Source organism: Talpa occidentalis, unplaced genomic scaffold (genome assembly GCF_014898055.3).
Source record: "Talpa occidentalis isolate TD23 unplaced genomic scaffold, MPIMG_talOcc4v2.1 talOcc4.3, whole genome shotgun sequence".
Lineage (NCBI taxonomy): Eukaryota > Metazoa > Chordata > Mammalia > Eulipotyphla > Talpidae > Talpa > Talpa occidentalis.
Window position 1 is genome coordinate 92,074,103 of NW_023603184.1, and position 15,637 is coordinate 92,089,739.

Consider the following 15,637-nt stretch of genomic DNA (forward strand, 5'->3'; position numbering starts at 1 on the left):
TTTCTGGAGGCCCAGTTGATGATGTTGGCAGGGCTGCTTTCCCTTGTGGAGACTCAAGGGATGAAACACTCCCAGACTTGTGTGGGTTGGCAGAGTTTGGTGTTAGGTGGCCATAGGTTGAGGTCCCTTTTCCATTCCTTGTTGGCTTTCGAATGGGGATCGGTCTGACTTCTGAGCTATAGAGTTGCATTCCTTTGCTCATGCCCCTTTACTTTACTTCAAAGCTAGCAAAGTGTCAAGTCCAGAAGGGTTAAATCTTTCTCACGCTTTGAGTCTCTCAATACCTCTCCCCCTTCTGCCTCATCTTGCTGCCTCTTGGTTCTTTACTCTTCCTTTACTGCTTTTGAGGGTTTATATGATTATTTGGGTCCACCTGAAATCTGTCGTCAGGTCAGCTGACTAGTAATCTTAGGCACTACTTGCATCTGCAGAGTCCTTTACAACAGACTGATTTTGTATCTAGGGGATGGGAACCTCGAGATGACTTCCTTAGTGTCTACCACAGACAAATTTCCAGTTATCCTGCCATTGTGCCTACTAGTTCTCTGTAATCAGCTGCTAGACATGGGGCCATTGACTTACTTAGCCAAGGACTCCTTTCTGAGGACTTGATACAAGTCATGCAAGAGTCAGAGTGCTTTGCTCATATTTTCAAGTGAATCATCTTGCATCAAATATCATAAATTTTATCACTAAAAACATTTCCAACAACAGAAATACTATTAACATAGTAACTGAACCAGAGTGAACATCCACGTCAAACCTGGAGTGAGCGTGTTAGCGTGACCTTGGTGCAGGCTGGCAGTAAGGAGGGCTAATGGACCCACCTGTGGTGGCCTGCTCTTGAGTGTGGCCTTTTGATTAAAAGCTAGTTAACTGCTCCCAGAGTCTGCATTCCAGACAACTATTGCCTTTAGGTGGTAGATTAAAGTCAGCTGACACACATTTATATCACTGTTTATGTTGAAGTGTTATGAAATAAAATTCAGATGATGTAATAAAGATCCCTGTTCCCTTAACTTCAGAGCTACAGGAAAGTGTGATCATGTCTCTTTCTTACCCTGTGCCTGGCACGCTGTCAACATGAAGCAGATTATGGTTGAGGAATAGAATGAATTAGTATGTTTTCATCTTTTAATATCTAAAAGCAGTTAGATACAGTATAGACACAACAGCATGACATCAAAAACCGTGTTGGAAGAAAGTGGAAATGTTACTAAGGTTATTTTGCTGAAGTAGGAATTTATCGTACTCTTATTTCCAGAACCATACACACTATAAACTAAGACTTAAATCTTTGCCGACATTTATTTTAATGCTTCTTTATTGCAAGGAACATGCTGGATTTTGATACACTCGTTTCCTGCTAGATTTAAGTGCCTAATGACCATACACACAGAGCACAGTGCCTTGTGCATGGCATAGATGAATCAAAGGGTCCCTTCCCAATGAACTCTTAAATATAAGGCATCTGAAATAAGGAGATTTATTGAGAATGGTGTCAGGTAACTTTTTATACTTCATTCATCATTAGCAGCATTTTCCTTTCACCATCAGTTTTGTCTTCCCTGGAATTGTCTGAATTGCCGAAGACTTCAAATCTCTGGGTATGGGTGAAAGCACAGTAGTAATAGCTCAGAGCATACTGACTTGCTATCGTCCTCTCCTTTCACAAGGCCCCAGGCCCTTGGAAAAGTATTTCTGGAAGTCTCCAGGGGGCATGTCCCATGTGTTCTTTTTTTTTTTTTTTTTTAATAGAGGCATTATTTATTTATTTGTTTTGTTTGTTTGTTTTTGTTTATACATGCACTGGGTACAGTCAGAAGCGCGGGAGGGTGAGAGAATTCACCAGAGCCAGAGCGGGGAGCAGAGCAGGCAGAAGGACTGAAGTACACTGCTGAGGGGAGCAGCGGGCTGCAGGAGAGGTCTGCGCGCCATGTGGGACCCTCCTCCAGTGGCTGGGGAGCAACCGGGGATCGAACCGGCACCTCGGGTGCGGGCAGCTTCGCAACCCAGCGCTCAACCGCTGCGCCACCGGGGAGGCCCTGTCCCATGTGTTCTTGACCAGGGGAGCTGCTGGGGCAGCAGATGAACCTCTCTGCTGAATCCTGTTAAGCTTGGCTAACAGTGTAGGTGCAGGAGTGTAGCTGGCTGTGCATCTGTGATTCTCTTTGTGATCAGCACCCAGGCCTGTGGGATGAGGGGAGCCTCATGCTGCCTTTTGACGGCCCCTCGAATAGAGCCATTTCCAGCAGCCTTTTAGATTTTCATTTACAGCATCTCCCATGCTTCTTGCAGGAGGAATCCCAAGTGGCAGACAACACGCTGTGCTTGAAATTGCCCTTCCTTAGGGCCTAGGCTTTTGACTGGGTTATTCATCATCTGGTCCCTCTTCCCTCAAAGTGAAAACTCCCACGAGGCTCTCACCCCTCTCAGATTGGATTTTCCTATCCATCCACCCCAACTACCTTGACTCAGCCAGGGACATAGCAGGCAGGCAGGCCAGGTCCTTGTTCCTGTGCTCTCTTTATGCTGTAAACTTAGACAGTCTGCTCTCCTTTCTCAGTCCCAGGCTCTGTTTCCTCCTCCCAGCCCCACAACACTTTCTTTTTGGGGGATACAGGAGCAAGAGGGGTCAAACTTCAAAGCTCAGTTTTTATATTGTGCTCTTCAAAAATTCAGCCCTGTGATCTGATAGTTACCATTTGGAATTGGCTATTTAATGACAATTCGTTTTCTTGATAAAATACCCGCCCCCCCCCACTCATCCCCTTTGTATTTTTCTCATCTTGTGACCATTTTCGAATGTGAAATGAAAACCCAGACTAGATAAAATTGATAGAAACCTTTCCTGTGAGAGTTCAAGATGCTAAAAAAATCTCTAAAATGATTGATAACACAAAGTGTCACTTTTCATAGTCTCCAGATGTTGTGAAAAATGTAAGATATGCTTTAAATGCATTAAGTAGCCTCAGGTGTTCTCTGTTCCAAGTATTGCTTTCATATATATAATTATTTTTAACTGAAACATTCAGAAATGAAAAGTAACCCCTGCCCTTCTCTCTTTCACTGCCTGGAGATAAAGCCCAGTTTGGTTTATTTCTGCATTCCCTTTTAAAAAATGTTCCTTATATGGCAATTTCTAAGCAGCAAAAGAGTCAACTGTGTGATTAAAATGTCACAAAGAGTAGGGAAACTGGCCGCTGGGAAAAGGATGTTTGGAGATTTACATAAAGACCGAGGAGTGAATGGGGAGAATGTGTGCCTTCCAGCTTGCAGAAGGAAGTGATGAAGGGTGGTTGTGGCCCCTCCCTGGCGGACACAGGCTCTGGTGTACAATGCAAGGAGCTGGCAGAAGTTCTTCTCTGTATGCTGAAAGCTTGGGCATCTGCAAGTTTATGGCACTTTTAGCCTTGTGAGTGCGGTTCTGTGTTTTGTTTTGTTTTCGTTTTGTTTTGTTTTGTTTTGTTTTTCCATCTTCAGAATCTATTATCTGTAACTTGAAGAGCCCCCTTCCTTGGATCACACCGTAAACAATGGGGAAGAGGGGATGGCATCAGCAAAGGGATCCAGACTTCAATGAAGTGGGTTTATTGATTTATCATCAAGAACAATCCCCATTTATCTTAAATCTTATAAACTGAACAAATTGGTGTCTAACCACCCCTGGGCCTGCTTAGACCTTCCTTAGAAGGCCCCCTAGTGTGGGCTATATTCTGTCTATTTGATGCCCTACTAGTGTGGTCCTCAGTGACAGCCTCCCCTAGGAAGGATACATCAGAATCTGCATTTTAACAAGACCTGTGTGTGTTGTACCAGTGCCATGGGTCAGCTGCCCAGGTTTGACTGGAAGGTGAGTTAGCTGTGGCAGGGAAACACATTGGCTTCCATAGAAGCCACTTTTCAAGCTCATACCGGACAGTCTTGTCCTGTTTTTCAGAGCCTATTGCCTTACAAGCTACTTGTTGGCATACCATGCTTTCTGGGTACTTATAATGTGGTATTACATTCTGGTTAACTTAGGAGTGGTTACCTTAAAGCATTTCATTTTTATAAAGGGAGGGAGCTTATTTCACCTTGAGGTAGCCTGTCTTTGGGAGTGTTGAGTATTTCCTCATAAACGAAAAACTGTGAGAAGGTTCTGGGTTTTCCAGTATTGATGACTATTGACAAGGAATGTGGCCACTTCATTTAGCGGGAGTTTTTCATTTCAGTGGCACAGAAATTAGTGTCCTTGTAGTTTACTAGCTGGTGAGAACCTGGGGATTACCTTGAAAATGTGATTGTTCAGGAATCCATTGTTTCTTTGGGGCTATGTCCCCACTTATGATTATTTCTATGTCTTTTCTCTTGTTGAGTTTCCCTAGAGAGAGGAATCATCCATCTCTTCCTAACATGGTGTGCAAACTTGGTGGGGGGTGGGGAGTAATGTATCTGGGACCTACCAATATGTACATAGAGTTTTTCCTTTTAAGTTTTTTAGTTTAGTACTCGAGAGTTTAGCTCTGTGTTTCCATGTTTTCAGAACTTAGCCTTTCCAGAGAAAAACTCAGCCTCCAGTTTGAGGGAGCGATGGTCCCTGTCTTGGAAACGGGTGGGAGTCAAGGTCTGTCTTGCCCTTTGAAAAATGGAATTTCAGCCATCTTCCTTTCTTTGGCCCCACAGGTGTCTGTCCCAAGGTATCTGTGAGGTTGTGTGGTATGACTTTGCTCCATCCACTGCTCCTTGGCCGTCTATTTCCCATGTTTAGAAGTCTGGTTTCTTGCCTGTGGTTGTCTCCACTCCCCACTGGCCTCTTAAATCCCTTTACTACAACTTTAATGGTGTTTTGAAAGGGATTGAAGGCAAACGAGTGTTCATCTGCTGTGTTTAATGGAAAATGCACACAAATTCTCTAATGAGCTATTGAGAGGGGGAAAGAATAAAACCTCTATAGTTATACATTTATCTTGTTTTATGGTGTTTGGGGTTCAGCTGTTTGTGCAAAGCAATTTAAATAAAAGGATCATGTTGAAGAGCAGTTGTTTATAGTCACTTCATAATATTTCAACTCCTAGTAAAAGTTAAGGGAGATCAGTGACAAGTAAGTGTGAATAGAAGATTTACTGTCTTACCTAGCCAGGATCTGTGGATGATTAGGTGGTAGAAGGTTCCACTGCCCTGGCCTTATCTAGAATTGTTTGCTTCATCTGGATTTCTTGGTTTTGTAAGTGCTAAGTTGTGGTTCAGTCCATTGGCTTCAAAACCGCACAGGCTACAGAACTGTTAAAATTCCTGTTTTGCCATATGTGGGCTGTGGCAAATTGCTTAACTGATTTGAGCTTCAGTTTCCTGATCTGAAGAGTGGGTGGGGGGAATATTGTTTTCCCCCCAAAGTAATTAGGATCATATTAATGTATTTAAGAGAGAGAGTACGGAATACATGTTTTATTTATTTTGGTATATTCTAGATCTCCTTTTGTATTTAGCATCACTGTTCACTGTCCAAGGCCTGGGAACCAGACTTATTTGCCCCCCTACTCTCATGCATTCCCCCTGTGTAACTGATGCACAGGATGTGCGCTCATTCACCTATTTTAAGAGTGTACTTACTAGACAATATTTTTGAAGCATGTATGTGGTAGGTAGAATGGAGCTTGGAAGTAAATCTCTGGATTTGCTGTTGCTAGACCCCAAAGAGCGAAGGTGAGCTGACATTTAAGGTATCTTTGGGCAGTGGTATGCTTGCTAGTTGGTAGACTTGGAACCATCGCATGGTAGCAATAAAGGGCTTTACCTCCCTCAGTTCTTTAAATGGAAAAGAGCAGGAGCATAAGAGGTCCGTGATCTTTTATCCCACAGAGATTAGGTCAGGAACCAAAAGTTTAGAAAGGTTCCATTTTTATCTGCCCCAGTTGGGCACTATTTCCTAGTTTCTGTCTCCTCCACAGCAAATATTTTAGTTTCCCCTCTTTTCCCGGTCTGCCCCCCCCATTCATACTTATGTGTATGTGTGTGTTTTAGATAAAATCTTTATCATTCCTTATATGCTGTTGTGTAGCCTACATCTTTCACTTATTTTGTGAGCATATTATCCCACCCCCCGTAACCATTCCATTTTACCCTTAAAAAATTACCTTTCTGACTGGGGTAAATAAATTATTAAGGCAACCATATGATTAAATACTAGATTAGGCACTTTAAAACCATGATTTCTTAAGTTTGGAAAGAGATCCCTTTTGGTCAAGTACCATAACATTTCTTGATAACAGCCTATTTTTTAAGATGAGGCACACGACACTGCCAGGGAATTGGGTTGGTTTTATAGCAGTGTGGATGTTTCTGCATTAAGCCTTTAGATGGCAGTATGTCTTGCCATAAGCTGGATTCCAAATAGAAGTTCTGAGATGCATAAGATGTTTGACACAGAGGATGCTTGGAAACCACCTGACTCACCCCTCAGTGTGTGGCGGCAGGGCGGAGACCCTGAGAGGCTCAGTGCTGTGGCTCAGGACTGGGAGAAAGAGAGCTATGGGCCCCTGCCTGGCAGGCTGCCTCCCCCGTTTCTCTTGCTCGTTTGAAATGTTCCCTGTCTCTGCAGCCTTGTTAAAAGGACTCTTTAAGTATAATGCCACCAAAGAAATGAGAATCAAGTGGGTGATTCTGAACCAAAATGTAATGTGATGTTTGAAAGGAGCAGGCAAATAGGCTTTTTTTTTTTTTAAAGCAGCTTAATTTAGATATAATACCTTACCCTCACCCATTTAAATTGTACAGCACAGCAGTTTTTAGTATATTCACAACATTGTACAACCATCACCACAACCTAATTTAGAACAGCTTTTATCACTCCAAAAAAGATGTCCCAGAGCCCTTAGCCATCGTCCCATAAGCCTGCATATCCCTCATCCCCTGACAACTATTCCTCCTTTGTTCTGTGGATTTACCTCCTCCTGAATTCTGTACGAATGGAATCATAATATGTAGTCCTTGAGGATGGACTCTTACTTATAAAATGCTCAGGTTTCATCCGTGTTGTAGCATGATTCAGTACTTAACTCCTTTGTGCAGCCCAATAATATTCCATTGTGTAACTATATTGTATTTTGTTGTCCTCAACAATTTGTTGATGAACATTTGGGTAGTATGTATAGTGCCATGTAATTCCATGCATGCTTATGCGTAATTTCATATATACACACATTTTTTAAAAAAGATTATTTATTCATACAAGCACTGGGTGCAGTCAGAAGCGCGGGAGGGTGAGAGAATTCACCAGAGCCAGAGCGGGGAGCAGAGCAGGCAGAAGGACCGAAGTACACTGCTGAGGGGAGCAGCGGGTGGCAGGAGAGGTCTGTCGTGCCATGTGGGACCCTTGCCAGCGGCCGGGGATCGAACCGGCGCTGCAGAGGCTGTGGGCAGCTTCGCAGCCCAGCGCTCAACCGCTGTGCCACCAGGGGAGGCCCTTCATACACAAATTTTTGTGCCATATATTCACACAGAAGTGGGATTGCTGGGCCATGTGATAACAGTTTAACCTTTCAAGGAACTGTTTTCCAGATAGGCTGCACTGGTGCATTCCCACCCTCATGGGTGAGAATTCCATTCTGTCTAATTAAAAACTCCAGATTGTCTGATGATAGTCAGGGTTGAGGGAGAAGTGAGAGCAGTGACTGTCTTGTTGGGTCCTTGAATCACTTGCCGCACTGGCTGCTGCGTCTTTTTGGAGGCAGCTATGTCCTCTGCCAGGAAAGTAGTCATCTTCTCTGCCCCCCACGATCGCCGTGCGTCACCAGCCTGATAAAATGCTTGAGTTCTGTGGCCACTCAGAGCGTGCTGATATTGCAGTTGGCTGTTTGAAATCCTTGCCCTCCTGACTTTGGAGATACCAAGCAACCCAATCGTCTTTGTCCCAGTTAGAAAAAATATTCCAAATAAAAAAATCCTCCACCACAAGCTGTCCAGGTTTGAACATGTCAAAATCACTTAGTTGACGTACACCGAAGACAGCTGTAGAGACTTCACAGCGACAGAGCAGCTTTTGTTTTTGTCAGAGTTTACATTCTAGAAACAGAGCTTACCCGTGTCGTCTTTGGCAGCCCAGCCTAGACATTCCCGAGTCTGTGCTGAAATGACTGTGCTGTGTGTTCAAGGGAGGGGAAGGGGCCGGCTCTTCCTTTAGGCATATTTGGGTCCTGGTGAGGACACACGCTGTACATTCTGAAGCTTTGTTTGCATCTGGAAAAAATTAGCCACACTCAGATCTTTCCCACTGCAGGTCCCGTCAGGAAGCCCAAGTATGTGGAAAGCCCCAGAGTGCCTGGAGATGCAGTCATAATCCCGTTCAGAGAAGGGGCCAAGCCAACCGAGCCCAGTGAGAATGGTAAGAATCTGTTTTCAATGATCCCCCCACTAAAGATTTTACATAATGACACTCCATTTTTGAGTGAAATTTGAGTGCCTCTTGCAGGAATGCTTTGCTAAACTGAATGTATTGGGGCAGTTTTTCCCTTGGGCAATTCCAGAGATCTGTTTTAGCTAATGTGAATTCTTGTTTTATATGCAGAGTATAGGAATAGGTGAGTGGGTGCATATGCATTTGTTTATGGGTTGAATCTTTTTTCCTCTCAATTTTGACCCACCAGCCATTGGGGGATATGAAAAACAAGCCATTTGACTACTTCTAAGACTTTCTGTTTTTAGCATTCCATCATTTTTAGAATACTCAACAACAGACTTGGAAAAGCTGAGACTATAGCTGGACAAAGCTTGCAATAACTAACCTTCTTAAAAGTGTGGTGGCTTTGAAAGCTTTTTTTCTTTTTTCTTTTTTTTTTTTTTTTAGCTTTTAAAAGTTTTCCTTTAGGGAATCTTAGTAGGGGCAAAAAAAAAAAAATCCAAATTGACTGAAACCTTTCCATGAAGATGTTGGGTGCTTTGCTTACCCCCACCCCCATCTGGAAATATGTGTAACATACATTATGAACTTAAAGCATTTAAAAAAAAAAAAGATTTATTTATGCATACAAGAACTGGGGTGCAGGCCCAGAGGTGTGGGGTGGGGGTGGTGGTGAGAAGATTCACCAGAGACAGAGTGGAGAGCAGAACAGGCAGATTGACAGAAATACACTGCTGAGGGGAGCACTGGGGGAGACAGGAAAGGTCTCTGTGCCTTGTGGGTCAGCTCCCTGCCTGGTGATCAAACTGGTGCTGCAGTGGCTGTGGATAGCTTCATAGTGCTGCAACTTAACCCCTTGTAGGGAGGCCCTCACCAGGGAGGCCCTCACAGCATTTTATAAATGCATTAATAGTTCATTTTTTAAAAGACAATTTAAGAATTTGCCTGTTTGTTCCTTTTTTAAAAAGATTTATTTATGCATACAACAACTGGGGTACAGGCCAGAGATGCGGTGCGGGGCTGGCGGGGGGAGGTGAAAGGATTCACCAGAGACAGAACAGTGAGCAGAACAGGCAGACTGACCGAAATACACTGCTGAGGGGAGCAGCGGGTGAGACAGGAGAGGTCTGCTGCACCATGTGGGTAGCTCCCTGGCCAGCTGGGGATCGAACTAGTGATGCAGAGGCTGTGGATCGCTTCAAAGTGCTGTGCTTAACCCCTTGCGCCACCAGGGAGGCCCGTTTGTTCCTTTTTGAGGAGTCCTGAATTCACTACTTTTTTGTTTTTTGATTTGTGTGTTTTGAGTTTATATCCTATTTTCTGGTTAAAAAAAACCCCACATGGTTAGGAATCTTAACCTTTGTGGAAAGCCTATTTAACCCCCAAAGTGGACATAAGTCTATGTAATAGTTCTGCAAAAGACCTTGGGAAGACTTGCCCATACTTCCACGGTGGAATACTGGCATCTTCCTTGCCCTACTTGTGAGTGGTAAGGGTTAGGATTAGCTCTCCCCACCACGTGTGTACTTTGAGTTATTGATGTTGCATGGAGGGGAGGCGGTATGAGGTAAGATGACATAGGATAATGGAGTGGGGGTGATGATGAAGATGAAATGAAAATTGACCTGGAAGGAGAAGGGAATGGCAGATGAACATCAGGAAGAGGTGCTCGGGATGCAGGGAGAGAGCAAGTGCAGGCGTTCTAGGCAGGGAGGAGGTGCTGTTGCCTGCATCTTATGATTAATTCCACCCTTTTCCTTCCTGTCCAGGCACTCAATTGTTTCATTTAGGTAATAGGTTTATACTAGGAGTTTGTTGAGGAGGGGCAGAGTGCTGGGTGTGTAGTGGTAAAGAGGGGAGAGTCTACAATGGTTAGGACCCCCTTAGTTGTGAATTCATGTGGACAGGTTGTCATTGTGTCCAGCAGTTCTCTCATTTCTATTCTGGGTGTCAAAGGGAAAATAACCTTTTTGTCTGAACTGTGAATATCAATTATTGAATTTCCCAAGTTGCCCGTTTCAGAATAAGTCTGCCCTCACCCTCACTCCCAGTGCTTTTGAAGTCCTGGTGGGTTATGCCCCTGGCATTTTAGCTGGCCTAGACTCCATGATGTAACCTTTCTCCCTAGCTGGGAGCATCTTTGAGGACATCTCTAGCAGTTGAAGACTCCCCTGAGGTGTAAGGGTGGGGGAGAAAATCAGGATTTTATTGTGCAAAGAAACAATAAAAATAAATCGGTCCCATTGTCAGCTTTTTTCCCCTTACCCAAATGCAAAATTGGCTGCCTTTCTTGGGAGGGGGAAGGGCGTAGAGGCTTCCTTATGCTTGACTGCCATGTGACCTCAATTCAAGCACAGTGATTGATACTGCTGGAGGAGGCTGCAGTTTGCTCGTGGACTCACTCCCCAGACCCATGCTCTTGTATGCAGCATCATCAGTCTCCAGTGGGGACTGAAATGACACGCCTGTGAATATGGACCAGAAGTTTCCATTGCATATAGAATTAGGAATCATTTTTCCTTTTGTAGGTATCTGGGAAAGGGATGTAGTTAGGGTTTGTGGGCACACTGCCCATCATGTGTGGATAGCTGTGATGGTGGAAGCCCCAGCAGAACTGTTGGTTGATGGGGAGGTAGTTGACTAACAAAATTAAGTGTGACAATTAGTAAGGGATGGTGTGTTTTGTAATTCCCACGGGATCTTTAAATTTCAATGGGGTTAATTAAGTTTGCCATATTAAAGTGTAAATTTTGTGTCCAGGTCATTGAACCTAAAGAGGAGACAAGAGCAAACTTAAAGTAATTCAGTTTGATATTAACCCAAGCATGTAAGATGCACGGTGGACAAACTCTAATGTCTGAGATTTAATATTGGCATCATCAGTGAAGTTTTAATTTAAAATTCTGGCTTATGATTTCCATATTTCCTTTGGGCATTTTTAAGTCTCTAAGACACTTTTTTCTGGGTGCTGTCAATAATACCATTTCAGTATTCACTAGACTGACAAATATTGAAAACAGCTTCTTGTGAAATTTCACATAGATTTGTAAAATAGCAAGATACTCCTTAATGGTTGAAATATCCTTCTCAAATTAAACTGCCTTGCTTTATGTCAGGTAGCTCCAGAAAGTCTAGTGTTAACTCTGTGTTTGAAATTTTAATCAAAGTTAAACAAAGCCATTTGCTCATTAATTTATAAGCAGTTTGCATAGTAACCATCTGGGAAATGGGTTATAATATGGGCAGATGAACATTTTTATTGTGAGCTGGAACCTGTTTATTAAAGTTTACATTCACCTAGAAAACATCTTCAGGGAAAGATACTCTACTTTGTTCAGAATTTTAAATCATTTTTGAAAAATAACATTTTATACTCTGACAAAAAGAGTGACTTCATGAGGTCCTCAAGGAGAATGCAATCCCCAACAAAGTGCAATCCCATTTTCCCTATAAGATGGTCCTAATAAGCTGTGTGTCACAGAGAAGAAGTTTTCCACAAATAAGCCACCTGTTGCTAATGCAACATAATGTTTAGGGGAAACTATCATTCACAAAATAATACCTCAGCCTTAAAGGAAAATTAAAAAAAAAAACATAAATTGGAGACTATTATTACATTATAATAGGATTCACAGCTATGTTTCTTAGAATTAGGGGAAACCATAATCCATTTAGGTTTGTTTCAAGCTGTCATTAGCTACTTGAGCAAGTGTTGATGGGGAGGGGTGAGAAACTTTTAGTCTTATGAGTCATTGCTCTGTGAAGATAAATCTCAAAATATGATGAAACTTTTTTTTATGGCAGTTTGGTTGGCAAGTTAAACTAACACATATGAAACTGCAGAATGATTAAGTACAAAACTACCTTATTGGGAGGAGGTCTTTTTTAGATATATGTTTAAGTATTAACATCTTAGGTTTTTGATTATTCCTTCGGACTTTGAAACAGTTGTAGAGAATGAAAAAAATGTAAAGAAGAATGGTACTTATCCACCACTTCATTTAAAGCAATAAATAACTTGTATTTCCCCTCGTCATATTCCCCGTTCTTTCCCAAGAGGTAACTTTGCTCCTGCTGTTTTTTATCTCCTTATAATGGCAATGCACCATTTGATCAGTGACTGAATAAAGTTTTAATTAGTGGAAAGTACAGAAGGGGGACATACCTGCATTATGTGTAAAGAGAGACTAATGGTAGAGTAGCCATTCATTGTACATTTCCCTGAATGAATATTAATTACATCCCTGTGTTGTGGAAAGCACTATGCTGGGTGCTGCTTGAGATGGTTTACCAAGCATACACCCTTTCTTAATGGCGCCTACAGTCTGCTCAGGGATAGAAGACCTGAATATACAATAGCCCTAATACAAGGTGGGAAGTAGTGTATAATAAATTGGCTGCAGATGGAGTTTCTGAATCTGAAAAGACTTTAACTGGAGCTCTGCCTTAACATTTACCTGGCAATAATGTATAGGATAAAGTAGGGCAAGATAGAAACTAAGATGAGGAAGGAGACTAAAATGAGGCTAAGGAATGGTTAAAAAATGATTTTTATAGTTAAGTGAGAGTTAGACCTCAAATTAGAACTGAATCAGGAAAGAAGGCGAATGTAGAATTCTTGAAGTTACAAGGACCTGAGAGCTGTAAGAGGAAAAGATGATGACCTCAAGGCTTTGAGAGACTACATTAAGAGGAGGCTGAAGGAGAGGGCACTGTTTTTGGCTTGAGTGCCTTTGTAGTGCTGGTGGAATGTCTAAGCAAAAGTGTCTATTGAGCAGTTGGAAAATCAAGCTAGTGTTCAAGAAAGTGCTCAGAATGTAGACTGTGCAGCCCTTTGTTGAGAGGAACATGGTGATGCTAGATGTGCTAGACCAAGGTACAGGTTGTTGATAAAAGAGAAATGAGAAACTTTGGCATTTTATCCGTGGATAAGGGGCAAAAAGCATCAGCAAAGGGTAGGAGAAGGACCCACAAGACCACACAGTTTCTTGGAAACCATGCATTTCCCCTGTCTGTCTGATGAGACAATTTGCAAGGTCAAAAATGTACAGGCTAATTGAGATTACCTGTTTTTTAAAAAATGACTGTACTTCACAGGGTTGTTTGAGGAGTGTTGTGGTAAATGAGTTTGAGTTGTAGTAGGTGATAAGTTAATGGAATTGGTGAGGGTAGACCTCTTTTTCACCCCAAGGAGTTGAGCAGATAAGGAGAGGATAAGAGATAAATTACTGGGGGCAGAAGGGTAGTATGTGTGTCTTTCGGTTTTTTTTTTTTTTTTAAATTTATTTATGCATACAAGAACTGGGGTACAGGCCAGAGGTGTGGGGGGTGAGAGGTTTCACCAGAGACAGAGTGGGGAACAGAACAGGCATATTGACTGAAATACATTGCTGAGAGGAACAGCAGGTGAGACAGGAGAGGTCTGCTGCGCCATGTGGGTAAGCTCCCTGGCTGGGGATCGAACTCATGCTGCAGTGGCTGCGGATGGTTTCATAGGTTGTGTCTTAACCCCTTGTGCCACCAGGGAGGCCCTCTATAGTTTTTTATTTTTTTTTTTATTTTTTTTTTATTTTTATTTTTTTTTTAATTTTCTAGAGGCATGTCTTATTTATCTATTTGTTTGTTTGTTTGGTTTATACATGCACTGGGTACAGTCAGAAGGGAGGGTGAGAGAATTCACCAGAGCCAGAGCGGGGAGCAGAGCAGGCAGAAGGACCGAAGTACACTGCTGAGGGGAGCAGCGGGCGGCAGGAGAGGTCTGCACGCCATGTGGGACCCTCCTCCAGTGGCCGGGGAGCAGCCGGGGATCGAACCGGCGCCGCAGAGGCCGCGGGCAGCTTCGCAACCCAGCGCTCAACCGCTGCGCCACCTAGGAGGCCCTATAGTTTTTTATTTTTAAGAGAAAGGAAAAATTAGTACAGTTGAAGACTGAAGGCAGGGGTTCTCAAAGTATAGACTGTGAACTTTAGGCATCCCCAAGACCTTCACTGGGGTTCATGGAGTCAAACTCTTTTTTACATAATAACACTAAGAAGATATTTCCATTTCTATCGCATTGATACCTGCCCTGGGGTGCACCAGCAATGGTTGGTAAAACTTCCGATGCCTTCGTACAGACCAGGCTAGGGACACCTGCTCTCCTGGGGTACGCATGTATTTTTCACCACCACACATTTTCCTCAAAAATAATTCACTGAAGAATGTTCTTTCACAAAGCACTTAAAATGTTATTAAATCTTGACATTGAATATCCATTTTAAAATACTCTGTCATGAAATGGGAAATCCACGTAAACACTTCTGCTGACCACTGAAGTCTGATGGTTGGCTTAAGGAAAAGCACTTGTGTGTGGTTTTAATTGCAACCTGAACTAGCTACTTTTTTTTAATGCAATGCTGTTTTTACTTGACAGACTGACAAATCATGGTTATTCAGAACTGGGTATTTGATACATTTTTTTCTCCAAAAGGAACAAAATGAGCATGTCACTTTAATTAAAAACAAAACAAAACAAAAAAACCTGACAGGATTAGTTGCCAATGATAAAATTTGACCTTTGAAATGAAAATTAGATTTTTGGAAATTTGCATCTGTCACATTGATCTTGGTAGTCTCCCTGGATGTTTCAACTGAGATCTGTGGTAATACTAATGAATATGAGTTTTTGGCATAGTATAATAAAATATGTCAACATTTGCAAGATCTTCAGTATTTTCCAAATCTTCAATGCATGATACAAAATCTTACATGGGTAAAAATCCATTTGAAACGTGAAACAAACTGCTGGATTTTTACGTAACACTATAAAAAGTTCATTGATATGAATTGAGTAAACATTGGAACTAACCTTTAAGAAATTACTACTTGTCAAGTTTTGGTGAGATATCAGAGAAGAATGTCTACAATTAACTAAAAAGGGTCCCCACCCCACTTTCCCAAATACATGTCTGTCTGAAGGCACAATTCTTCACACACTGCAACCAGAAGAATAAATCACAGCAGATTGAAGAAGCAGACATGAGAATTCAGCTATCTTCTATTAAATCAGACACTACCATGAGATTTGCAAAAATGTAAAAATAGTAGCTAGCTTTTTAAATTCTAAAGTCATTTTTTATTAAAAATGTTAGTAATAATTTTCAACAATTTTAAATGAACTAATAACACATTTAAAAATTCAAAGTTTTAATCTCTACTGACAAATATCAACATGTAACCCACATAACTCTTTGAAGTCCTCAATCTTTAAGAGTGAACCCT

The 15,637-nt window shown here is 42.1% G+C and overlaps 1 protein-coding gene across 12 annotated transcripts in view; it reads left to right on the forward strand.

Moving 5' to 3' along the window:
• The window catches only part of TANC1 (tetratricopeptide repeat, ankyrin repeat and coiled-coil containing 1), a 235,872-nt gene that overhangs the window by 133,958 nt on the left and 86,277 nt on the right, over positions 1-15,637 (forward strand). For all 12 annotated transcript variants that reach the window (XM_037523385.2, XM_054699751.1, XM_054699750.1 and 9 more), the window contains one exon: positions 8,258-8,362. In XM_037523385.2, the coding sequence (XP_037379282.1) occupies positions 8,258-8,362 (105 nt within the window). The remainder of the gene's footprint in view (positions 1-8,257; positions 8,363-15,637) is intronic.